Source organism: Martes martes, assembly GCF_963455335.1.
Source record: "Martes martes genome assembly, chromosome: 2".
Classification (NCBI taxonomy): Eukaryota; Metazoa; Chordata; class Mammalia; order Carnivora; family Mustelidae; genus Martes; species Martes martes.
Genome location: NC_137889.1, coordinates 181,162,117 through 181,188,688, shown reverse-complemented (window position 1 = coordinate 181,188,688; position 26,572 = coordinate 181,162,117). Strand labels below are relative to the sequence as shown.

The following is a 26,572-nucleotide window of genomic DNA, read 5'->3' as shown; positions in this document are numbered from 1 at the left end:
AGCTCTCCAATGCAGGACGATCTATTTTAGAAGGTAGGAAAGGTCTGTTTCACATAGGGACCGTCTCTCAAGGTCTCTTTCAACATAAAGAGCCTATGGCTATCAGTGTTTCATCTTTGTCAAGGTCAAAGTCCCCAGTGCGGTACACACTGCCTTTGACTGTGAGGATGAATTCTTTTTAATAATATAACGTCCCATCACTATTGTTGTAAAGCTGTGACTCATACAGCCATTCAGGAGGAGTTGTGGAGTCAAGTCTTGTCCTTTCCGGACGAGGAAAATGTGAAATTGTCAGTGCAGCCTGCCAAATGACATATGTATCCATTGTCTCTCCAGCACAGTGTATGATTTTCCTTGGGGTTACCATTTTCTGCAAAGCCAGGGTGCATTTAAAGGAGAATTAGCAGGACGCCAGCACACCAGGGACCCCATTGTTCTGGTCCGTTCTGTCAAGCGGGACATTTTCCCTCTCCCAAACAGTATGTATCCCCAAGGCTGTTCTTAAGACTATTGGATTTTAACGTGCAGGTGACAGGATACAAATGACCTCTCACGACCTCGCAGACAGTGCTGACTCACGTTGGCTCTGGAATGTGGCTTTGTTGTCTGCCAGAGAAGTTTAGAATTTGTAAGTTAGGTGGAAGAAGCTTCTGTACAAATTCCAGGTGTGACCATACCCTGGCGAGAAAGGAAGCAGGGGCGGGGATTTTAACTTTTCCTGGCACTTCTCACCACTACGTTGGTGGACTCCACATACCTCTCAAAGTCTCCCTGGACTTCTGCTGCACCTCGAATCAGGAGAGACGGAAAAGATCATTCCTAAACCACACGAGGGTTCTACGAAGGAAGGGCACGATTTTCACCCCCGTGCCCCATACACACACCCAACGAGGGAGCTGACTTCCCTTCTCTTTCTCCAAACTGCAAGAAAGCCAGATTGCCGCTCTGTCCCCTTACCTCAGCCAGGGCCAGAAGTGCTGAGGACCGGCACGCTGAGGGACGTGAACAGACTCCAAGCTGACGGGCCCTCTCACTTACTTTTAGAAGAAAAAATAGCTTACCTTTAAGCCATAATGATTTTAGATAATTCCTTATCAGTTCAGCAAGGCACATACATGTCTTAAAAACACGATACGTCATATGTGTTTAGGAGATGTAAACTGGAAAGAAGACACCCCAAATAATATTAATCATATATTTTTAAAAGATTTTATTTATTTAATTGACAGAGAGAGAGAGAGATCACAAGTAGGCAGAGGCAGGCAGAGGGAGAGAGAGAAGCAGGCTCTCTGCCGAGCAGGGAGCCCGACGTGGGGCTTGATCCCAGGACCCTGAGATCATGACCTGAGCCGAAGGCAGAGGCTTTAACCACTGAGACACCCAGGTGCCCCTATTAATCATATTTTTTAAAGTCTACCTACTTCTTTCTTTAGAGCCCGAACTGCTTTCTTTTTTTTTTTTTTTTTGGCCAATTCTCTCATAATCTGTGTCTATTCATTTAGGCTTTATTTAGTCTAAAACAAAGTTGAAAAATATGTACAGGAGTGTTTACGTTAATATTATGTCAGGAATCTGATTAGGAATCACATGGGCAAGCGCCGGGGAAGTCAAATTTCCCTTCAAAAAACAAAAAAGGAAAGAAAAAAGAATTAGGGTTGGAACTGGAACCTGCCATTTTTTGCTTGCTCATTCCATCCATTTGGTCTCGGGCATTCCAGAGGTCAGTAAAGGCAAAGAATACTTTTAATCAGAGCCTTGGAAAAAATCTATTAGCAATGGGCCTGCAAAGATTTTAAACCTCATTTCCTGGGGCTCTTATAGTCGGCCAGGTACATTCTGACCAGTCATGATCAGGAAAGGTGCTGGGACACAGCACAGCGACACGGTTAGGAACAGAAGCTGAAGTCATCATCACTTCTTGGTTTGTTTCTTTTTTGGTGAAACTGGCAAGTTAATTCCAAGTCACACTTCAACTTCTTCATCCGTTAAATGAAAACAAACGAAACCCAGCAACCCTGGGGATCTGCATGGATTAAATGGTCATACAAGGCCCCCAGGACAGCCCCGGGCACATGGTAAATGCTCAGAAACTGTTAGAAAGCAAAGAAAAAAAGATTTTCCCAGAAGCTGACCACCCAGAACAAAGGAAAACCCTTTGCGTTATTAGCACAGAATCCTAGAACTCTGTTGCTGAAAGGGACTTTATGGAATCGGTCTGGTGGCTTGCCTTTTTTTTTTTTTTAAACTAGGGTTTTTCCAACAGAACAGTATAAGGAAACTGCTGTGTCAGAGACATAAAAATGGAGTTGGAACTGGGTGGGGTGGGCACAGCTCTGCCCAAACTGCCTTCCCATCTTCCTTCCCCTGGAAGATCCTGAGACATCTGGCATGTTCCAGAACACCATCTGCAAAACCAAAAATCTGGTCCAGCTCCATCATTTCACCCATAAGGCCCAGAAATGTGAAGTTGGCTTTTTGGTGGCCCAACCAGAACTGCACCTGTGTTCCTGTCGCTTTCCAGTACAGCACAACGAGAAAGAATGGACAGGACCCAAACACGTGGGAGCGTTTGACCGAACTCTTGTCAGAGTTCCAAATGTGTGCACTTTTTTCCCTGTAGTGGATGATCATCTTTTGGGTGGCCCATTTCCGTTTTCTTGTTGACTTTTGGACTGTTATTCATGCCACTTAAAGCATTTCCTGTGTGGTTCCAGTACCTTCTATCAGCCTGGAGGACACATAGCAGCTGTGTATGTTTCCATGAAATTTGACCAGAGAACAACTTCTCCCTCTTCTGCACTCTCTACCTTAGCCTTCTGTGGTCTCTTTCGACGCCAAATAAAATGCTGTGATTTCTGAATGTTTTTGCATTCGGGACATTTTTCTTCAACCCCTTGACCAGAGTGTTCTTACTTTAAGTCCAGAAGTGTAAACACGAAGTTGACCCAGTGAGAGCCTGAAGTCAGTGTCTTTTCTTTTTGAGATAAGGCTGCGCTCCTACAAACAACCTTGGACTTCATCTGATAGAGAAAAAAGATGGAACATGGTTTAGGCATGCCATGGCATTTCCAAGTGCAGCGGGTTTCCTGTTAGGTTCTTCATGTGTCTTTATGTTCTGGTGGAATGCCTGAAGTCTTTTTGTTTACTTTCCAAAATGAAGAAAGCCGAGGGGGCCAGTGGACGAGGGAGGCTGCAGGATTCTTAATCCTCATGACAGTCCACCTAGAGTCACGTAGTGCACGCTTCTGTCCACACTGGTCACGCGGGCTGCCAGGTACCCGTGCTCACGCCCGCCTCCCCGGCCCTGGGGACTCCACGAGAGCAAGGGCATGTCCTTGAAAGCTTCCCTGAAGGTCTCCTCTACACCCAGCTTACTGCCTAGCTCAGAGCTGGTGCTCAAAACATACTTATTGAATGATTCCAAGATGCTTCTAGGTATTAATCAGGAATGTTAAAATCTCCATTATTTGGACTCATATCCCAAGGGAAAATACATAGTGTGATAGTATTACACTGGTTTTAAGTGTGTGTGTGTGTGTGTGTGTGTGTGTGTGTGTGTGTATTATTAAAAGAGAGCAAAAAAGGCCAGTTATAGGAACTATAGCTTTCAGTTTCTAGGTCAATGGAGCTAGATGGGAGACCAGATAAATTCGGTAACAAATAGGTGTAAAAATGGTAGCTGATAACTGCCTGAGCACTTACTGTACTCCAGATACGACTGTAAGAGCTCTGTCTCATATCTCATTTCATCCTCACAGCAACCCTAGGAGGTAGGCCGTTGCTAGTTTCCTCCCACAGATAAGGATTAAATCACTGGCCCACAGCAGCGGTGGGATTTGAACCCGGGCAGTGCGGGCCCAGAGGCCATGTAACCACTAAGTGACTGACTGAGTGGATGAAGTGCGTTAGGAAGAGATCGTTCCCTCAGCACGGTGAAAACACAACGGACCCAGCACTGTCATTTCTTCTCAGATGATTTAGTTGAAGGCTCCGATGTCCTACATTTTCTGAGTTTTAGAGAAAGTTGGGAAGAAAGATAAGAAAAAGTCATTACATTATTAACTGTTTTTCTTCTTGTCCCAATCTTACAGAGCATTTTATTTTTTTTAAAGATTGTATTTATTTGACAGAACAAGAGAGAGAGAGAGAGAGAGAGAGCACATGCAGGGGGAGCAGTAGACAGAGGGAGAGGGAGAAGCAGGCTCCCCGCTGAGCAGAGATCCTGATGCGGGTGTCGATCCCAGGACCCTGGGATCATGACCTGAGCGGAAGGCGATGCTTAACCAACTAAGCCACCCAGGTGTCCCCTGACACAGCATTTTCTGAATCACTGGTCTAACTGAATTTATTAACCATTTATATTTCTTAGGGCATATTTCTTTTGAGTTTCTCTGGGCATTTCCCACATAGTACCCAATGGTTTTTCCCACCCCAAAGTGAGGATGTTAAAGGTAAACATTATCGCCACTAGGATGGATGGTAAACTGAGGCATAAGGAGGCAAGGTCCCTTGCCCAAGGTCATGTCAGTCACCAGGGTGGGCAGTGACCCCTGGCCTTCTGAATCACAGCTCGGTTCCCTGCCCGCTGGTGGCAGAATTTCACGTCCATCCATCATAAGGCAAGTCTTCAGGCGGCCGCGAAAACAAAGATGAGCTGTCTTGTTCTCTTTCAGGTCTGTGGATGGCTCCTGGAAGATCTTGACTTTCTCCTGAGGACACCCTGTTTTCCTGGGTCACTTCCCTGTCAGAGCGTCTCCCCAGCTGACCATGAGCCAGCCAGACCCCTCCTGTCACCCAGATCCCAGCCCTGCACCCCTGTGTGTGGTCTGCGGCCAAGCCCACTCCCCCGAGGAAAACCACTTCTACACCTACACCGAAGATGTAGACGATGACCTCATATGCCACATCTGCCTGCAAGCTTTGCTGGACCCTCTGGACACGCCCTGCGGACACACGTATTGCACCGCATGCCTCACCAACTTCCTGGTGGAGAAGGACTTCTGCCCCGTGGACCGCAAGCCGCTGGTGCTGCAGCATTGCAAGCGCTCCAGCATCCTGGTTAACAAGCTCGTCAACAAGCTGCTGGTGACCTGCCCTTTCTCGGACCACTGCACCGAGGTCCTGCAGCGCTGCGACCTGGAGCAGCACTTTCAGACAAGGTAGGGTCTCCTCATGGGCCCGCCCCGCGCAGCTCCCTCCTCTCCGGGTGGGACAGCTGGGCCCGCCAGCCCCCCCGGAGCAGTGCTGTCCTTGGGGACGAGGGCTCCGTGACATGCCTGTTCTCTGCCTTCTTCTCTGCAGCTGGTAAACGCAAAGGGAACCTTCTAGGTGTCGATTGCTAGGGTTCAGTGTGAGAACACAGCACGGGACAGAGTTGTGGCATGTGTAGGGGTGAGGTGGGAGTGGGTTATTTTATGGTGGTAACATCCACATAACATAAAATTTGCCGCTTGAACCATTTTTAAGAGTACGGTTGCGCTCCCTTAAGTCCATTCACACTGTCGTGCAGCCGTTACCACCATCCTTTCTCCAGAGCTTTCTTCACCTTCTGGAATTGAAACCATACCTATTAAGCCAAAACTCGCCATTCCCTCCTGTCTGGCCCCTAGTAACCACCATGCTACTTTCTGCCTCTGTGAACTTGACTGCTCCAGGAACCTAACAGAAGAGGAATCGTACCGTATCTGTCCTTCTGTGACTGGCTTATTTCATATGTGTGCTTTCTGAAATGTCAGAAATCCTGGAAAGATCTGATGAGCTGCTTTCTCTGGGGCTCATGGTCCCCAAAAGGTTTCCTGGCGGGCATTGCTTAGCTTTTCACTTCAGAAAAAAGAAGTCTCCCGATTTGATTCATGATTATTAAAATGTCCTCTGTATGGGAATCGACCAAGCCCAACTCTTCTTTGAGGACATGCGAGGTATTGTCAACCAAGTTTTCAATGGAGAAATGTAGACAACTGTTGTCTTCCAGGGACTTTTCTGCTAGGTTTTTGGGCAAGGTACACACAGGGGGCAGAGGGATGGTGTGACCACCCCTGCTGGTGGCCAGCCCCAGGCCCTCCACCTGTCTGCCCCTTATGTTGTCCACTTACATCGTCATGTTCCTGGGCCTTCCCATGTGGAAGGTCTCTGGACAGCCCCGATCTCGTTGCCCATGAGACACTCTCTTAGAACATTTAAGGCGCATAAGAGAGGGTGAACAGTAATACCATAATTATTCATAAGAGGAAATGTGGAAACTAGTGTTTACCGTAGTTCCTGTCATGACAAGGGCAAGAGGTAGGTGCAGGTATTTTTTTCTAAAGGTCACATACCTTACGTTGTGAATCTGAGTCTTTGTTTGTTAGGACAGGCAGATTCTCTGACATGGGAATTTGCATCCAGGCCAGTGGCCAGCTGTAAGGCGTAGCACTTATTTTCCATGCTAATTATGTCCGTGAACTTGCTTTTCGCCCCCAGGATATTGAATGAAAGGCATCTAACTCGGGTTTGTGGGTTGCCTCTGACTCCCTGTTGTTGGCATCTAAACTAGGGTACCTCTCTTCTCATGGCCCAAAAGGAGGTGTGGCCAGAGGAAAAGGGGGTGAGGGAGTCCCTTTATGACCTTTGCTGGAAGTTTGGCCCAGTGCGGGGAGGCACTGTCTACAGGGAAGTAGGTGTGGGGCAGGTCCGAGGGCCAAGGCCGGGGCCTCACTGGCTAGGGGGGTGAGGAGCGGTGGAGGACAAAGGCCCTGGTAGAGCTCCCTGCACCCAACACAGTCCCTGCTCCCAACATTTGAATCCTCTACCTTTATTTTGGGAGCTGTATGAGTTTCCTATTGTTGCTGTAGCAAGTGATCACAACTCAGGGGCTGCAAACCACATAAATGGGTTATTATAGTTAAGAGGGTTAGAAGTCCCATCAAGGGTTTGGGAGGGCTGATCCCCTCTGGCTCTAGGAGAGAACCCCCTTCTTTGCCTTATCTAGCTTCTGGAGGCTGCCTGCCTTCCCTGGCTTGTGGCCTCATTCCCCATCTTCCAAGCCAGCAGCGTACCATCTTCCAGTCTCTCTCTGTCTGTCTGTCTCTCTGGGTTTCTCTCTTTCTGTTTGTCAATCTCTTTGTTTCTCTCTCTCTCTCTCTCTTTTTTCTTTTTTTTTTTTTTAAGATTTTATTTATTATTTGAGAGAGAGAGCACGAGTGGGGTCAGAGGGAGAAGCAGACTCCACACCAAGCCGAGAGCCCAACATGAGGCTCGATCCCGAGACTCTGGGTTCATGACCTGAGCCGAAGGCAGATGCGCAACCAACAGAGCCACCCAGGCGCCCCTTTCTCTTTCTGTTTGTCTCTGTCTCTCTCTCATTCTCTCATCTCTGTTTCCATCATCATCTCAAGAGTCCCTTTTGCCCTGTAAGGTGACATGTCCACAGGCTCTTGGGATTAGGAGGTGGCCGTCTGTTGGGGCAGGCGTTGTTCTGCCTGCTACAGGAGCTCCGCAGGGGAGGGATGAGAGAAGGGAGAGCAAAGGAAAGAAATGGGTGGTCTCTGGAGACAACGTGAACACAGCAGCTCCTCCTCATCTCCTCATCAAGAACGGATTGGAGCCCAGATTATCAAAAACTAGGGATAAGATGGCATATGGATCGGAGGGCGAGTTCACAACAGAAGTGGTGCAGAAAAAGAGCCAGGAAGAAGCAGTTGGGGTCCTTGGGGGTCTCCATGAGAGAGAGGACACTGGCTCCCCTCCGCTGCCCAGAGTGGGAAGGTCATTCACCCGCCCACACAGGCGCGATGGCCCACACCCCTCAAGGAAGCCCAGGGAAAAGTCTGGATGAATCCTCAGCTGATAATGATATGCACAATTGAAAAACAGCAGTGAGGAAAGAACCCAAAACTAATTGAAATCACCTCTTCACACCGAGGCCTCAGAGTTTTTCACAGGCACCCAGCAGCAGCTCCCTGTGGAGGGGAAAACTCCCACGTAAGGGAGCTGTGAGCCTCAACACCCGCTCTTGGTCTGCCCCACACATCAGCTTCCTAAGTAGGTTGAAACCAACATTTCCAAAAATATGTTGTATATATTAGTCATCAAATGCTTAATATACCCTCTCTTCCCTTCCGCCCTGTGGGCATTTGATTGGCAACAGTTCGAAACTTGGAGCTCATCCAGGACCTGACTCTGGAGCCCTGTTAGGTGTTGGGCCAACAACTGGGCCAGTGGACCATCTCTTTCCCTATCTCTCGGAATGGCTGTGAATATTAAATTCTTGGGACTCTGGGGTCCCTTTAACTGGGAACCACCAAGAGGTAACCAGGAAGCAAGCATTTTCCTTACGTTTCTGTGAGAGACCTTCAGGTTGGTAGCCACAAGTACCAGAGCGTGGTCACACATTTGTACTAGAAGATAGGTTTCTCTGTAAATTTTGCATCTCAGTTTCAGGATTTGAAATGGAATGGATTTTAAAAAAATTATTTGGCTTGTGGCATTGGAATGAATAGAAACTGGGCAGGCTCGGGGTCGATCTAGTAAGGAGACTTAACTACCATTGCGGTTGAAGATCGCCGCATGACCCATGTGGATCCACACGCTCTTCCAGTGGGTCTCAGTATCCGAACAGTCTCAGGCTTCCTGGGGAACTGCAGACGTAGGTTTCTCCACCTGTAGAATGGGAACTTATTTCTGTTGGGTTCTTTGAATACAAAGCTCTTCCAAAGTGAATCACATTCAGAACGTTGCCATTGTCCCTCTAGAAAAGGTGTGGTAGAGAAACACCTTTCCCCTCCGCTGAGGTCTCTGTTTATGACTTGTCCGTAGGTCCATGCTCAGCCTAACCTTTGACTTGAGCCCGAGAGGCAGGCAGCATCACGTCTTTAAACAAACGGTGCCTGTTTTCTCCAGAGTTCATGTCGTTCATAAACATTGTTGTAAACATTGTTATCTGGCCACTTGAGACCCTGAGTTGAATGTAAATCCTTAGGACAACTGTTCCTGACTTCGGATGAGAGGGTTCTTGCAGGAGAGTAAACCTGAGCACGTGAGCTAATGTTTGGAATCTTCTGGCTACTTCCATTGACCTCTGTCCTCTTAGATGCCTGTAGACTCCCATCGCACGGGTCTCCTGCAAAGAACTCCCATGCGGGTGATAGGCTTGTTGAGCCGAGAGACAGACAGCCTTCATATCCAAAGGTCATTGCCAGGAGACATGGCAGAGCTTCTATAGGGGCCGGTCCCATGCATCTCTCTTGGCCCAGAGCGGGGAGAGGGAGTGTGGGAGGAAAGCCTTCACTTCCTCCCTCCTCAGTGGGAGCTGTCTGAGGCTCAAGGCTACATGAGTCTTGTGTAATAGCATCATCCGCGTGTATAATATTTATCAAGGATCTACAATAGGCCCGGCCCAGAACGAAAGAAGCATCTATACACGCCATGATTTCTACCCCTGAGGAAATGACATTTGAAGTGGAGAAGTTGAAATCTCGCGCACATTGAATTGTTTCATAGGTTAAGTCCCTTTGCCCTTCAGTTTCTATCTTATGGAAGATAATAACTAGGGGGCATAATAAAATTGACATTTAAGCTACACTTGAGCAGGAATAAAGAGATCATGGTTTGGTGTTTTGAAAACAGCCCTGAATGAAAATGTGTATAATTGCCCGAAGACACACCTGACCGAAGGCTCCTTGGGTTTGGTTTGGTTTGGTTTGGTTTCATTAACTTCGCACCCCAATTCCTGGGAGTTTCTTCTCCAAAGACCTGCCCCAGACCTTTCTTGACCTTTATTCCCAGGAGGTGGCCCCTTTCGTTAGTGTGTTCTGTACAACACAGACTCAGTAACCCCCTGTAGTGTAGGGAGGATTCTGCTGCCAGAGGAAAGGTCTAGGGGAGCACTGCCCTCTAGAAAGACGGGTAGGTTACAAGTCTTGTTGGTCACATTAGCCAGGCTCCACATTTTCCATATAACTTTTTGACATACATTCTTCAAGAGACATTCCAATCCTGAACCCAACTCTTTCCTGGTTCCTACCTGGCTGAGAGCTGCTCTTGGCACTTTCCTGGGCACAGAAGAAATGAGGCAGTTGTTCTGCCTTGCCTTCTGAGAGAACCATTGAATTTCTATCATGCTCCAAGCAATTTGCTAAAGAAACAACATTCTTTGGGGCACTCATGCCCTGAAATGTTCCATAGCTTTTTCCTTTCTTCTTGGACATTTGTTACCCATCTGTATGAATGCTTGACCCCTGCCCTGGCTCTTGGCCCATTTGAAGTCCTGAAGTCCTTTTGCTTTGTTTTGTTTTGCTAATTTGCTTCTGACCAAGAAAGATTGATCCAAAGTCGACTTGTGAACCGAGTTGAATTCTAGTTCCTTCAACAAATACTTATTGAGCATCTACTGTGTTCTAGGCACTGTGGGGAGGATACAGTGCAGAACAAGATCAGTAGAGCTCCTGCCTTCAAGGAGTTCCCTGTTTAGTGAAAAGAGACAAGAAAACAGGAGGTTATGGGTGATATCTGAGATGACATTTAAGGTTAGATAGAAGTTAGGCAAAGGGTACAAGGTTTAGGGTTAGGGCAATTTACTGGCAATGTTGCTACAGAATACTGCCGTTTGAAGGTGGGATTCTATCCCCAAGGGATTGTATTGGGATTACATCTGATGGAAGATATGAGAAAATTCAAATTATATTGGTTTAATTATGCAAAAGTTTCATTTTTCTTATATAACAGAATGTATGGGGTAGGAAGTCCATGACTAGTATGATGTTATCATACCATGACTAGTATGATGCCATCAGGAGGAACCCAAGCTCTTTCTGCTTTGCAGATTAGCTTTCATCCTCAATTTTGTCACCTATTGGTCCCAAAATGGCTGCTCAAACTCCAGCATCACATCTAAGTTCCAGGCAGAAATAAGTCCCAGGTAGGAAGAACTGGCAGGAAGAGCAAATCGACACTGTGCAAATTGAGACTTTTGCTTTAAAAAGCTTTCTGGGAGGTCTTACCCACTAATGCCTGCTTCTACCTCATTGTCCAGTATTGTGTTATATGGCCACCCATCTGTGAGAGAGGCTAAAGTGCATTACCCCCATGAACTAAACCTAGTTTCTGTTCAAAGGAAGAAGAGAAGATCAGATCTTGGGTGGGTAACCCGCAGTTTTTGCAGGAGTGACATAAGCAACAACAACAAAACAATTCCTTCATTTTCATGTTGCATTTATATCCCTTAACGAATTTTATGCGAGGAGGTAAAAGGGCAAGCATCCTTCTTTTGTCATCAAGACTTGGAGAGGCACTCTGACATACCCAACATTATCAGAAATACAATCTAGCACACTGTGAAACCCACAGCCTTTTTTTAGACACCATGCTCTTCCTGAGCCCTGATCTATCCAGCAGATCCTGGACCCTGGAGAAAAGCATGTCCCAGGACTCCATGAAACTCCATATTCAGGAAAAGGCTGTAACATTTCATGTCCCAAACGGCACAGGAGGAAAGAAGAGAAAAACAAAGCCTCCTGGAGATTGGTGCTGAGCTGCCGGCTGGGCTCATTCACTGTTGCGAGTGGTTATTTTTCATTATTACCATTAATAATAACAATTTTTTTTTTTAAAGATTTTATTTATTTATCTGACAGACAGAAATCACAAGCAGGCAGAGAGGCAGGCAGAGAGAGAGAGGGAAGCAGGCTCCCTGCTGAGCAGAGAGCCCGATGCGGGGCTCGATCCCAGGACCCTGAGACCATGACCTGAGCCGAAGGCAGAGGCTTTAACCCACTGAGCCACCCAGGCGCCCCAATAATAACAATTTTTATAACGATAGCTGACACTCGTTGAGCCTTATGCTCTTAATAGGCATCATCTCTTTCCACCTTCCTAACAACACTGTGAGTTAGCGCTATTAGTATTGTCTTTTCTTCCACAGAGGAAGAGACAGCGGTTCAGAGAGGTTAAACAACATGCCCAGCGTCACACAGCTAGTACGCGGCAGAGCTAGGGGTCAAAGTCGTCTGTTTGACTCCAGCAGCTGGATACCCAACCTCACTTCCTTCGTACTGTTCCTTCACTGTACTTCCTTTTCACCCGCCCTGACTCACTCCTGCATACCAGGCTTACAGGGAATGGAATTCAAACGAGAGCCTCAACAAGACTGTAAATGAATACATGTCATGCTTTATCAGGATGGCTTATCTCTGACCAAAATTGTGGCAGTTAAACCTGGACGTTCTGAGGTTCTACTGTGCTTACGCTCTTTCAGTCCCGCCTCAGGTAAACGCGGGGCTCTGAGGCCAAATTCCTGTCTGCTGCCTCTCACCGCGGCGGGTCTCACCTCGCCGACTTCTCCCTGGTCTTCGACCCGGCCAGTTGAGTTTGCTGGAATTGCTTGGGTGTGTTAGCAGAACTATCCCTTTAAGCCATTTCTGTTAAGATTGAGGCCTTGAGCCACAAACACCCAAATGGATTCTAGCCCTCTTTTTGTTTAAAAAAAAAAAAAAAAGATTTTATTTATTTATTTGTCAGAGGGAGAGAGAGAGTGCACAAGCAGGGGGAGCAGGGCACAGAAGGAGAAGCAGGCTCCCCACTGAGTAAGGAGCCCAATGTGGGACCTGATCCCAGGACCCCGGGATCATGACCTGAGCTGTAGGCAGATGCTTAACCCACTGAGCCACCCAGGTGTCTCAGATTCTAGTCCTCTTGAAGATGGGGGAGAAGGAGGGGAGTCTCGGGAGCTTCTGGAGTATCACAGAGCTTAGGCAAGCAAAGAAGTCCTAATGGGACAAAGACTGAGTGTCTCAATAAAGGGAGTTGTCCTCTCTCAACTAGAAATGCACGACAGGGGCTGCAGATCTGTGTCTAACGGGTCAGGCATGAAGAGAGCTCCACTTCAGAGAGGAGGAAGCTAGGCTCGGGGATTACATGGACTGCCCAGCCTCCTACAGCTGGTACCAGAGCTTAGTTCAGCCTCTCAGGGGAGGAAGAGGAACAGAGAGACTTCCCTTCATGCAGAACCAGAACCTGAACCTGAACCTGGTTCCGACAGAAGTCCAGGTGTGTCTATCACGGCTCTCCGCTATTCTCAAAGAGAGCGACTCGGCCATAACCTTGTAAAGGGCCGGTTGTCCAAGTGAATAGAGAAGCTGTCACTTCTCTTAAGGGCTGCCAGTGTCGTCAGGACAGGGACAGGTAAAACATCCTAAAGGCATGCTCTAAATATACACTCGGGTACGGAGTCGGTTAGTGTTTAACCCTCCTCTGTCGCAATATCTGGAGACTCACTTCGAGCTCCGATCTCCAGGCTGTGTGCCAGGATGCTAATTTCTTGCAGTGTCTTCCTCTAGCAAAGCAGGGGACAGCTTTTGATGCTTTGCCTAGCCACACTGCGGGGTGTGAACGTGTCATGCCCGTGCCCTCTCCCCACGCAGCTCAGCTTCCAGTCCATCTGCTCCCGGCCGGTGATGTCAATGTACCAGCTGCTTCCCAAGAACCAGTCGGCATGCTGCAGGAGGGGCAGGTCCCTTTCCCGGGCATCAGCCTGCTTGCTCTCAGCCGAGCCCTCTTGCCAACCATGGTGAGTCCCTCGGGGCTCCTGTCTCCCCATCTGAGAAGCAGAGGGCACAACCCTCTTCCAGGCCTGTGATTTTTCAGCGTGGCTCCATCCCAGGGTTCCACATAACATGCCTTCTCTCTGCTGACTGTGGGGAGATGGCCAGACTTGTTTCAGGGAACTGAGCTGGGCTGGGCCCCTACAGCTGACAGAGCGAAGGTGGCCGGGAAGAAAGCAGCCTCCTGGTCGGAAAAATGAAGGCGCTTCTGCTGCTGGTCCTGCCCTGGCTCAGCCCTGCCAACTACATTGACAATGTGGGCAACCTGCATTTCCTGTGCTCAGAACTGTGAGTCCCGCGATCACGCTGCCTGCCTGTGTGTGTGTGTCGGGTGTGTTGGGGGTAGAACCGGACTCCGTTCCCTGGCTGGTATGTCTGTTTAAAGGAATCAATCCCACATGAGCTAGATGCACTTGACAAAGCACCCAGCCAGCCAGCAGTCTCAAGCGGCATGCTTAGGTCTGTAACTTACCAAAGGGAAAAAAAAAAACCAAAAAACAAAACCACCATCTTACGGATGCCCTGCTTTCCCAGCGAGGCATTTTCTTCCTGCTTCTGTGCCAATGCTGCGTTTTGTTTCGTTTGTTGTTTTTTTTGTTTTTTGGTACCCGACTTTTTCTCAATAGATGTGTCTTCTCTTCCTTCCATAAATAGAACCAAAGAGCAATTAAGAACCGGGCTTGCAGACACAGATCTGCAGCCACTGTCATTCGTGCCTTTCTAGTTGAGAGAAGATAACTCCTTTTATGGAGACACCCAGTCTTTGTACCTGAAAACACGGACAGCATCAGCACAGCAGAGCTATCGCCCTGTGTGTAAAAAATAAATAAATAAATAATAGATGTCCGCTGGAGTTTGGGGTTTGACCGTTTGTAAACGTATGGGCGAGCCAAGAAAACTGCACAGCGAGCCCCCACATCCCATCACTTCGGTCACACGATGACTGCTTTGCCACGTTTGCTTCGTGTATTTTATTCAGGTGGTTTGGAGTAAATGGCAGTCACGACCTTTCGCCCCCAAATACTTCACTCTGCCTCTCAAAGAAAATACAGACATTTTCCTACATGACCGATGTCCATTTTATAAGAGGAAATGACTCACAGACCCAAACTCGACCATGATGTTTTTCTGACTCCTTTTGTTAGTGAGCCTGACAAGAGGATTGCAGGTGAATGTGAACCGTTTCCGGCCAAGGGCTGAGATGTGAAAAGCTCAGTGGATCGGATGTAGATAGAGGTAACCCGCCCCCACCCCCGCCCCTGAACGTGTGGTGATAACCAGGACCTCTTTTGTAATTAGCCAGACTAGCCAATGTATAGCACAGTAGATGCTCAATAAATTCTTGATAAACAGAGGAGAGAACAAAGGAGTTAGGTCCTCGGAGACACACGATTCCTTCTGAGGACCCTGCACTTCAGGATTAGCTGAATCTTTTTGGTCCCATCTTTTTGGACTGTAACCCCAGTCCTCAGATAAGAAGGCTCAAAGGGGAAGTATCTGGGTGAAGCCTGAATGGTGAGCATCTGTGGGGTACTAATAGCATGTGGAAGCTTCTCTAGAGAAATATACAAGGCAAGCTCCTTGGGATTGTGGCCAAGTCTCCTTCTTCTCCTTTGAGGGGTCTCTGAAGTCAGGTGCCACAGCGTCCCCCCTCGGTACCCTCATCCCCACCTGTTGTCCTTCTTGGCCTCTGCGCTCCTTTCCTAGGCGCTGCTGTAGCAGTGACCGCATGTTTGGTAGGTTAAAGCAGGAGAAATCTCTTCTCTCTCGGTTCTGGAAGCCAGGGCCTTGAAATCCAGGTGCGGGCAGGGCCCCACTCCCCAGGAAGTCTGTCAGGGAGAATCCTCCAGTTCCTGGTGGCTGCAGGTACGTCTTGGCTCCTGGCCACATGGCTCCAATCTCTGCTTTCGTCGCCGTGTGACCTCCCACTTGTGTCCTTTCTGGTTCTCTGTCTTTTCCTCTTCTTATAAGGACACTTGGCATTGGATTTAGGGTCTACCTGCATCATCCAGGATGATTCCCTCTTGAGATCTTTAACTGAATTACATTTTTTTCTAAGTAAGGTCATGTTCACAAGCTCCAGGTGGACATCTTTTGGGGGACCACCACTCAACCCACTGTAGGTGCTCCTGAGCCTCTCCATTAAGTTACTTTCAGTTTTACAGCCTCATTAAAGGAAGGCTCCTCACACTGGTCTATCAGGTTCCTTTGCTACAAGTACGTCAGTCGAGGCAACTTTTATATTGAGTGACTGGACCCAAGCAGGCCATTCTTTCCAAGATGTGATGCAATCCAAGAAGCCTAATGCCAGGAAATTGCCAGCATGGTGTTCCCAGACTAATTTGCCAGAACTTTCTGGAAGCTTCCAGTCCCTGGTCATGACTGATGAGAGAATTCTGTGTAGCTATTACCTGAAGCTACTAGTGTGATAATGAACTAATTGGTAAATTAATGACACACTTAAGGTACTATGGTGGTGCTTTGAGAAATACAGACGGTAAAAAAATTGGTACGGGACCAACCCTCAAGGAGCTGACAATCCAACTGAGAAGATGAAATTTATATAGTTCAGAAATATTAGCAGTGAGCCAAGGCATAAGGGGAAATAATACATTATATGTTTATAAAAGTAATTAAAAAAGAAAAGTAGGGTAAGCAAGAACTTGAGAGGAAGTGGAGTTTGCCCATTTCCATGAAACTGGTCAGGGAATGCTTCTAGGGAAGTTGGCATTTGAGCTGGATTTTGAAGTCATTAGGGAAAGAGTAGGCTGAATCACAGATGGGAAGAGAAAGCACTTCAGGCAGGGTAAAGGGCACTCACAGAGGTTGCCAGGTGGCTGTGATTGTCACCAAAGCTTTGAGAAACGACAATGGAGAGCAGTAAATGGGACTGCTGGATCCCTTCACTGTTCTTGGAAGCTAGGGCCATGGGATGATGGCTGCATGTTCCTGAGATGAAGAGACACTTCTCTCACTACCCTAGGCCACTGGGATCTTGAAAGCAGGCAGAGCTGTGTGGAACCACTGGAAAGGGCTGGGAAACCACACTTCCTCCTGCCCCACCCTCCCTTCATCTGAGCTTTGGCACCTTGGCCTTGGATGAGCTTGACCTGTGTCCGCCATGCTCCCAGCTGCAGAGACCCTCCTGGATTTTCCTTCCTCTTTAAGGCAAAGGTTCTCTCAGTCTGGGTCCTGTTCCTCAGAGCCCAGCTGGAAAGTTGGAACTAATCCCGTAAAAAGCGTCAGTTATATGGTGGAGCCTGGGTGGGGGGCGGGGCACAAACCCAAATGCCTACAGGAAACAGGAAGGAGTTATTTAAGTATGTGAATCATTCAGGTGTAAGACAAAAGGAACTGGTGAGGCCTCTGAACAACAGCAGTGTGTGTGTGTGTATGTGTAATTCAAATGTTTTTAGACATTACATATAGTTTAATATATATTATTGTATATGTATATGATCTGTATGATACATATTATAGAAGTTATGTATAGTGTCTAAAAGCTTTCAAATTCAATTTAAAACAAAGCAGCAACACTCCAGCAGATCACTTCTGTCTGCCCAGCTGGGCCTCAGAGTCAACGGTTTATGACCGTGGGCATCTCCATCTTTAAACATGTCCATGACCACCTAGTGCCTTGACACAGACAGTGAATTCCACAGAAGCAGCCAAAACCCAGAGCATTTGATGTGGAATCCCAGTCCCTAGGTTAGAGGTAGCACATCTAGGATTGCTCTCAGGGCCTGCAAAGAGCACCCCATGACCATGAAGGGCCATGCTCTCTAACCCCATGAACCCTCACCCCCACCCTCTACAAATTCTCCAAATTTCCTAGACCCCAAAGTGAATGTAGGAAATGGACTCTAGTCTCATAAGCATGAGCACGGGTAGGGCCTTCTCATCCTTCTGGGCTGCGCTACACATGAGGAGACTTACAGGTGAAGTCTTGAGAGCAGCGTGGGTTCTGAGGACCCCTCAGATGAGAACTGAGGGCTGGGTTTGTTTTTCTCAATGCAGATATTTGGGCTCTAAAACCTGCTAAATCAAAAGCATTTGGCAGGCGGCATCTGTTTCCCTTCTGAAGCTCCCAGGTGATCCTTATGGGCCCAGCCACAAGAGAACTCTTAGCTCCAGCTTGCATATTCGCTCGCCCTGACATCCCCCGCAGAGAACAAGCCCTCCACTCTCCAGGTCTGCTCTGTCTCCTCAGCGGTCCCTGTCCTCTACCTGGTGAGTCCTGAGGGAGAGCCTGGGGGATGTTCCCTTCTGCACACTCAGCTTCTACACCCTTTGTGCTCCCATGAAACTGGGAGACAGGAATTTGGCTCCTATCTTGGCTAATTGCTACATATACTGCAAGGTCTTCTGAAGAAGACGCTGGTTTGGTTTCTGTGGAAGGGAGCTTGTTGATCCTGCTCATAAGGATTCAAGCCAGCCTCGTCTCTGGCATTGCAGAAAGCAATGGCTTTGATCTCCTGTGTCTTGGGTAATGTCTCTCTGTGTACTTCGCTGAGCAAAAACCTGGGGAAAACCTGGTCTGGTCACTGGTGAGATGCGTTCTATGGTACACACCCAACTCTCAAGAGCCATTTACAGAAAACTGAAAAGTTTTGTCCTCTACCGTCCCCCCCCCCATTACCATTTTTAGCTCCTGTCACGCTCCCAGCACTTCTCATTTCCACTTCCCGTGTGGCTGGGTGTTGCATTCACGCCCGTGGTGGAAGTCTGAGTGCGTCCTGGGTCCTGCTTTGCAAAGCACGAAACTGCCCTTTGCTTTAGAGCTACAGGTGGCGAGAAGACAGGCACAGTCACCACAGGATGGCTCCAAAACCAGTCTCCAAAGCCAATGCCGCTGCCATTGTGACTCCTCGGGAAGTCAGGAAATGGATGTCATTACAGTCTGTAGCCAAATATTTTTGGTTTGTAAGTGGCCTATCTGTGAACAGTGTTCGTGCAAGTATCTGGAGGGAGAAACTCCACTCTGACCCCTGTAGAGACAGCAGTTCCAAGCAGGGAAGGTTTATTCCCCCTGGAATTCTGTGTGCGGGGAAATTAAGATAAGTGACTCCAATTTCATAATTGGAACCATTGAGGGCTACGGACAGATGAGGTCTCCTGAAGGAGCTGCCAAGAGCAGCAGGAGCTCTGTGACAGCCTTGTGTGTGTCCTCCCTGGGAGGTGGGGTAGGGCCCAGGCTTCAGAGATGCAGAACACCCACCGAGTGTCTTAGGTCCAAGGACTCCAACCACCCACCGTCTCCATAGCAGAACTTTCTCCAACCAACCTGCAAAACACACTTTCTGACAAACTGCACCACCTTCCTGCAGCAAAAACCTTCACTTTGGGGCTTGCAGGCCAAAGAGCATCTTAAATCACTCCTAGCTCGACATTCCAGGCACTCCAGTGAGGATCGCTGGCCTTTGTGTTGTGTGGCACTCATTTGGCCCTGGTCCAGCTTCTCGGGTTCCCATTGTCTAGGTCAAGGCTCTGCAGCAGCATAGGCCCTAGTAACTTCTCTGCTCCCTGCTGACTTCAGCTAGCCGTGGGCTGGGTATTGGGTCCTGAGCCGCATAGCCTGGGAGAACATCGTCTTCAAAAGCTTTGTACCACGTGGAGCTCTGCATGAGGTTGGTCTAGATGGTTGCATTTGGGCTCTTTCTGGCATGAGAGAGGAGGGGAGGGAGCATAGTGGTATTACCTCAACCCCCATTTCCTCTGCCCTTCACTGTGTTAACTACTCCCAACACTTCCCAAGTGTAAACCAACAGGGTGAGCTTTATGGATTTGCCAGTAAACACTTTCCAAGTGGGGTCTCCAAGAATTTGCTTCTTTCTCATCAAAACAGAGGAGGAAAAAAAAAAAAGTTGCTGATCTCTGGATTTTTCTTGTCCTATGTTTTGAGAATCTGAAGTCAAGTTTGGATTAGACCCGGAAGGAAGGAGGTAGAGTTTACAGAGGAAATGGGGTGAGGTGGAGAAATCCTTTTCCAAAGGAGAGGAACACGCTCCAATCTGGGGGACCAGACCCAGGGCCCACTTGGGTTCAGTGACTTTCTTAATGTCTTTCGAAGCATTGCAGTTCAGCACATGTTTAATAGAGCATTTGTCCTTAAATCTACAAACGTGTATATTTGGAAGGAAATTGAAGCCGCATGTTCCCGGTTTATCTGTACTTAACTCATCAAAATGTTGCTTTGCTATCATTCTTTGATGTCCAAATTTCACAGGGATCTAACTTAACGGTCTTATTCATTTATTTATTTATTTATTTATCTATTTATTAATTCCATTAGGAATCAGCAAGTTCTCTTTTGCGAGCAGTAAAGCAACTCCAGTCCCAAACCATTCCCTTTCTGGTCTAAAATGCAAACTCTGGGAGTTTCAAGATCCCACCCGAATGCTTAGCCAATCGCATTTGCCTTTCTTTGGGTCACATGACTCAGGTGCATGACTGACAAAGTGAGGGTTTCTTTCAGGGCAGGACTCCCTCACTGATTGCTTCATGTTTGGTTGACTTTATTTTCTTTTTAACTTCTTAAAATGAAAATCTCAATGCACACGTAGAAAAGTATAATAAATCCCCATGCACCCTGTCTCCCATCTTAAATAACAATTCATGGATGTCTTGTTTCATCTAGTCCTTGAGTTGTTTTCAAGGAAATCTCAAACCCCGTATTTGATTGGTAGACCTTTCAGTATTTATCTCTAAAGGGTAAAGATTCTTAACCATAACACTACTATCACACCAGAAACAATGAACTATAATGCCTTAATATCAAATATCCAGTCAGTTCAAATTTTCCCCATTTGTCTATCTTTTCTTCTTACAGATTGTTTGAATCATGAGCTAAATAAGGTCTACACTTTGCAGTTGGTTGCCATATCTCTTAATTATACCTTCTCTCCAGCCCCCTCACCATCAATGCAAAATAAAAAGGAATTCTTGAGGTAAATTTTGAGGAATATAGCTTTGGCAAATTCCAACTACTAGCCTAGTAGCTGGAAAGAGAGAAAAAATAATTATATTAATTTACTACCAAGTTGAGGGAAATGTAAAGGCAAGATCCAAACAATCCTATGAATGTACCCAGAATGAGTGGGGTTTTTTTTGATCTTGTCATCCAGAGCTTTGAGGGGAACCTAAAGAGAATGGGGTGATAGTCTTCTCCTGAAGGCGATAGTCTTCCAACTTTTTGGTCACAGACCGTATCAGTAAGGAAATTGGTCTGTATGCCTATCCAATGTATAGCTATCTGCTTACACCTGTATTACTATATTCTACCCATTAGAAAACCTGTGCAAATACTGGAAAAGTTCAAAGTCTACATTAAGATTTCTGTTGCCTCCTCCCCATATTCCTCACGGGTGTCTGCACTTTGGAGACCACCACAGAGTTAATGGACTCTCAGGACTCCTCTTGCACTGGAACACTGCCCCTTCAAAGTAAACAGTAGATTTCCCACTGCCTGTCTGTGGGATTGGCCTTGGAAGGCATAGGGCAGGAAGTGGCCCATTTTTGTGGGCCAAAGAAAACTGTGGGCCAAAGAACCAGACATCTTTCCTTAGTCATTTTCCCCCTCTTTTTTTGGGCCATCACTTCTTCATGTGGCCCAAGTGGACCCTACTCTCCCAGTTTCCTCTACTCAACCATACCTATTTTCATAAACCTCCCTCACTGCCCCCCTGCCCCAGGAGTGGGGCTGGAGAGGAACCAGGGTTGTGAAACCTGAAGGATTTAGAGTTTGAGGAGTCCTCTTTTTAAGACACAAACATGAATTCATACTTGCCAGGTCCCCAGGCAAATCCTTGGAAGTCTCCTGCATGCCTCGAGGCATAATCATCAGTTTTACAGTAACCCCCCTCTGTGTGAGCAATGACCTACAGTCTGTGTGTCCCCCACCTTCCCCTCACTACCTCTCTATTTCCATGTAGAGACAGCTCTGGGAATTCTGCTGCCTACTTCTTTTGTGTTTTAACTCTTGCATATCCAAAGCTAAGAAGAGTTTTCCCAATTCCCCATGGGCACCTGTGGTGCCTTCTCCATCCTCTTCATTAGCATTCCTACCTAGAGAAGGGAAAGCCAGGGTCCCAAGACAATGACTAAGTCCCTTTGTCATCCCAAGGACCATAATGGCCCACCACTGTGAAAGCTGGTGATGAGAGAACTTGATGACTAAAGGCACATGCTCTGGAGTCAGACTGACTCAGGTTCCTATTTGGTCTCCGCCAACTGGGCAACCTTGGGCAAATTACTTAGCCTCTCTGAGCTTTTCTCCTCTATAAATGGGGATAACAACACCTACCTCACAGGTTGTGGTAAATGCTGAATGAGATTATGTAAAGCACATAATACAGTTCCTGGTACATGGCAAACCCTTTAAGTGTAGGCTTTAATAATAGCAATAAATACAAGAATATATTTCATCAATTCTAAAATGTTAATATCTCTGAAAGTCAGTTGCATCTTATCAATGGCACTGTACAACGATAAGGGGCAGTATTTTTCTTTCTTGATAATCTGTAGAATAATGACACATCCTACAATAGTTGGGAGTCTTTGCTGTCATGAAATTTGACCATAAAGCTCCATCCACAATGAGCACAGGTGGGCTGAAATCAAGAAAAAGGGATACAGTCCCTTTTTTATTCCCTCCCTCACTGAAGAGGCAGGTAAGTGGCTGAGCTGAGAGAGCGTGCCCAGTATCTCAGGGTGAAGCCCAGAGAGGACAGAGCCACTTGTCAGTGGGCAAGGGCCACTCCTCCCATGTGGCTCCACTCCCATGGGTGGCTCCTTTCCCACACCCCCTTCTCTCCCCAGAGTCTCCCTCAGCCACTTAGCTCTCTTCCTTGTTATCATCACACTGAAACTCCTACTTCCTTCCTCTTTCCTATCCATCTTCCCCCTTCCCCAATTTGAAGAGGAAGGCATGAACCAGCATGTTACTTGGCTGGTGGAGTCTGTGGCCCAGAACCATCCTTTTTTAGAGCCAAAGGAGGCCATGGAGATGATCTGGCCCAATCTTCCCATTTATATAGAAGAAACTGAGGCACTGTAATTTACCCGAAAGATTCAGCCCTGTCAGCACCAAACTATGTGACCTCAAACACATCATGACACTTTTGGGGGGAAAAATGTATTCATTATTTTAATGTAGCCTCAGGAAACCATAAAGCTGGAGCTAGTTATTAAAATTTTAAACAGCTTCGGGCAAAGCAAGGACATAGATGTGCAACTGACCCATCACCTGTTAGGAACTGAGTGTCCTCTGAGGGGATCTGAGCAGATGCGCATGCTCAGAATGTTCTCTCAGGAATTCCTTGACCCATTTGCAAAAACTGGGGCCCTTTGACAGTAATAAGTCTTTCCATTTGAACATGACATTCCAAGGGTTTCATGTACAACGGATGGCAGCAGAGCAGCAGGGCTGAACCCAATCATGAGACACTTATAAGCTTCAGCTTCTAGTAATTAAAAATATAGCCTCTGAAGCCACTCAGATCTGAGTCCAAATGCTGGTGCATCACTTACCAGCTATGCAACCTTGGAGAGATTAATTCACCCCAGTGGGGCCAGAAGTTCCCCATCCTTAAAAATCAGAGCTCTTAATGGTAGCACCTACTTCATGGGGTAAGAATGAAATACATGCATGAGACACTTAGTGGACACCTGGAATATCGTAAGTGTGCTGCAAACGTTAGCTGTGGTAATGGTAGATAAATGACCTTCCTTGAAACTCATGGCAAACGCAGTGAATCCCCATCTTCCTGATGGGAGAGCTAAGAGTCCTTGAGGTTAGGAAAGCTCCCCTAGATGAGCCAGGCAGCCTGGAACACAGGCATCCTGATTCTAGGATATGGACTTCCCCCCACCCCACCCCCCACATCTCCCTTTGTTGCTGTGAAGATGGCATTACTGGGTTGGGTGTCAAGTTGCTGTTGGTCTTTATAATTTACTAGGGCCAGGTTGGGGGACCGCAATGGATTCTGAACCAGAAAAGCAAATTCCTTTATAGATGAAATTTTTTTGGGCAAAATATTTCTGTAGGTTCTCTGGCCAGTTAAAATTGCGCTGAAGATGGATCCTTCCAGCAGGTATCCTTATTTTTTTTTTTTCCCCACTGAAATAGACATAAGAGGGCTCAGCCAAAAAAACCCTCTTTGGTCTCATGAGCTTCTTGATGAATGAAGAGACTATCAGAGGGATTCTGTTGTGAATGCATCTGCAATAGCCCTTTTCTCCAAAATGCTGCAGTTTTTGTAGAAAAACATCTGGGGGACCATCAGAAGCCCAAGCCCCTTCCCCCATGACACAAATCCTGGGAGGATCTGAGGGGTCATCAGGCGGGTGCAGGTCACGTAGCTTGGCGATCATGAGCATGTACTCCAGAGCCATCCAGACCTTGACTCTGTACTTATTAGATGCATGCCTTTGGGCAGCCGCCTTAACATCTCCGAGCTCAGCCTTGTGCTGTTTGTAAGGGCTACATGAGCTCCTGCATATACAGCCTACATGCCACGCCTGCGCATGAGCATTAGAGACCAATGGTAGCTACTTTTGCTTCCCCCTTTGCTACTCTGCAAGCCATCTTCCTTTCTCTGTTCCCCTCGTACTTTTTCTCTGTAGAAGAGACCCATGTGGTATCAGGCAGTGGTGGTATTGGTGTCTGATTACTGGAGGCTCTTTCCAGAGGTATCCCCTCTTTGGACCACCTCTGGTTCTACTAGGGACAGCAGCCCAGGCTCATCAGAGAATTCTAATTCCTTTAACATCACAAAAGAATGATGAAACACTTGAGAGATGCTGACTTTCCATAAAAAGCCCCCAAACACTTCTGATCTGCTTCAGAGAATTTAAAACTCTAAATGACAGCTAGACAAGAATGGTGTCTAGGGCTCAAAAGTAGAACGGGGGAGAGTCAATGGGACAAAGGAAAGAGTGTTCGAACTTTAGCTTTGTTTCTTCAATGACAAAATAACCAGACTACTTAGGAAATGTTCTGTGAGAAATGTGGTCAATTTGGTTTTTCTTTTCAATTCCTCATCAGTTCCTTAGTATCATTAAGAAAGCGTCAGGGTGACAAGTAACTTTTCAGTTGGTTTCTTTGTATGGATATCCATATCCTATCACTTTCTTGGTGTGGTGGATGGGGTTGGATTGAGACACAAAGGAGTCCAGTGGCTTGGTTCTCCTTCAGATTCCTTGTCTACTACTTAACAAAGACAGGGCATTTCTATTCATAAAATCAGTACCTTACAGAAACATATTGACTGCTTTGTTCAGTAGAGGTAAATCAATGTTCTGGAAAAAAATCTAGCAAGATCTCTCCCACTTCTTAAAATTCTTCTCCTCTAAGTGCTTTGTTTTACAAGTGGTGTGTTTTTTTTGTTTTTGTTTTGTTTTTTTTTTTGTTTTTTGTTTTTTGTTTTTCCAAACTAGGCAACCTGCCAGTAGATGAATTAGTAAAAACAAAGCACTCATTCCTGGGAAGTAATAATTTAATATCATGTATTTATCAAGCACCTGTAAAACCTCAGACATGTTCTAGGGCTCTGAAAATCCTGCACTAAACATATGTTCCAACGAGAGGGCAGTAAACAAACATCTGGCACATCAGATGGAAATAAGTGGTATGAAGTAAGACAGCATCTCCTAACCCAGGCTTAATTATATAAGAAGGCCTCCGAGAAAGTGAGGTCTCCCAGAAGCCTGAAGGGAGGGAATACTGTGAGTGCATCTGATATGGAAGAGCCTGACTTTGGAGTCGGGCTGACCTGTTTGCACACCCTAGTTCTGACACTATCTTGGTCCATGTCTTCTGATGTGGTCTCTCTCCTCCATTGTCTCATCTGTAGAGTGTGAATGAGGATTCCTACACCCCAGGATTCCCATGGAAAAGGAGCCAGTTTCTGGGCAGGCTGGGTGAAGGGAAGCTCCTGCTACTTCCTCTTTCACCTTGGCTGGATTATTATTGAAGGAAGTTGGGTAGAACTTTCACCTGGTTAAACATCACTCTGGGTCACATGCTCCCAATGTAGTTCTAAATGAGTCTCTGATACCAGTGGCCTCCCTCTCCACACAATGCCTCCTGCCCTTGTTCCGCTGTGAGTTCATGTTTACTTTTCTCATCTCTAATTTGTGTCCCTTTCTAGGTTTCTAGGTTTCTCCAGCCTGTTCATACCCGGTTTTGGTGGATTCTGTTTGTAGGTGTACCTGTCTGACCCGGTTTTCTCCTTTCCTCCCATCTCTGGTCTTCTGTGGTACTCCCCCACCTGCATGTCCTCTCTAAGTTTCATGACACCCTGTCCTGGGTCCTCCATTGGGGCAGTGAGTCAGGGTATGATGTGTAGGCAGATTAAGAGTCCCCTCTGAAACACCTTTCCATGACTGGGCTTAATACCTCATTTACTTGGGATTTCCATCCATTTTCAAGCCTCCATTTTGAATCTTTGGACCAGTAGAAACTCTTTCCCAGGACTCAGTGCACACTCGGCTCAACGCCCTCCTCCCCATTCCTTTATCTTCTTAACTACCACAAGAGCAGTCTTAAAGTCTTCAAGATAATCCATGAACTTGCCCATGGTACTTTAAATGCAGATTGCTCTTTGTTTACTCATCCCTGGTATTCTGACCCTTCGACATTTCGCTCCCCTAATACTTACTCCACAACCAACAACTGCATGTATCCTATGCTAATTTCTCACTACTCTTTGTTTTCTTTCTATATCACTATCACATGCTGTTGGTCTTTTTCCAATCTTCTGACATCTCCCTGTGTGCAAGGTAATTTTTCAGAAATAATTATTCATCTTTACTGCACCATTGTTCAGTAAGCACGTTAGTCAAATTCTCTTATCCCCTGAGGATGCGTGTCATCTGGAGCAGCTGATTTATGTACGTGTGTGCTTGCCAAATAGTCCTGTTTCTAGTTTTTTTGTCCGAACTGATCCATGTGAGTTTATAACTCTCAATTTCACTTATTTATGCTTACATTTTTTAAG

General features: G+C 46.8%; 1 protein-coding gene across 1 annotated transcript in view; it reads left to right on the top strand.

Annotated features, from left to right (window-relative positions):
* The window catches only part of LNX1 (ligand of numb-protein X 1), a 119,777-nt gene that overhangs the window by 11,105 nt on the left and 82,100 nt on the right, over window positions 1-26,572 (top strand). Inside the window, exon 2 of the mRNA XM_080796680.1 lies at window positions 4,674-5,159. Coding sequence (XP_080652806.1) covers window positions 4,768-5,159 — 392 coding nt within the window. The 5' untranslated portion in view covers window positions 4,674-4,767. The remainder of the gene's footprint in view (window positions 1-4,673; window positions 5,160-26,572) is intronic.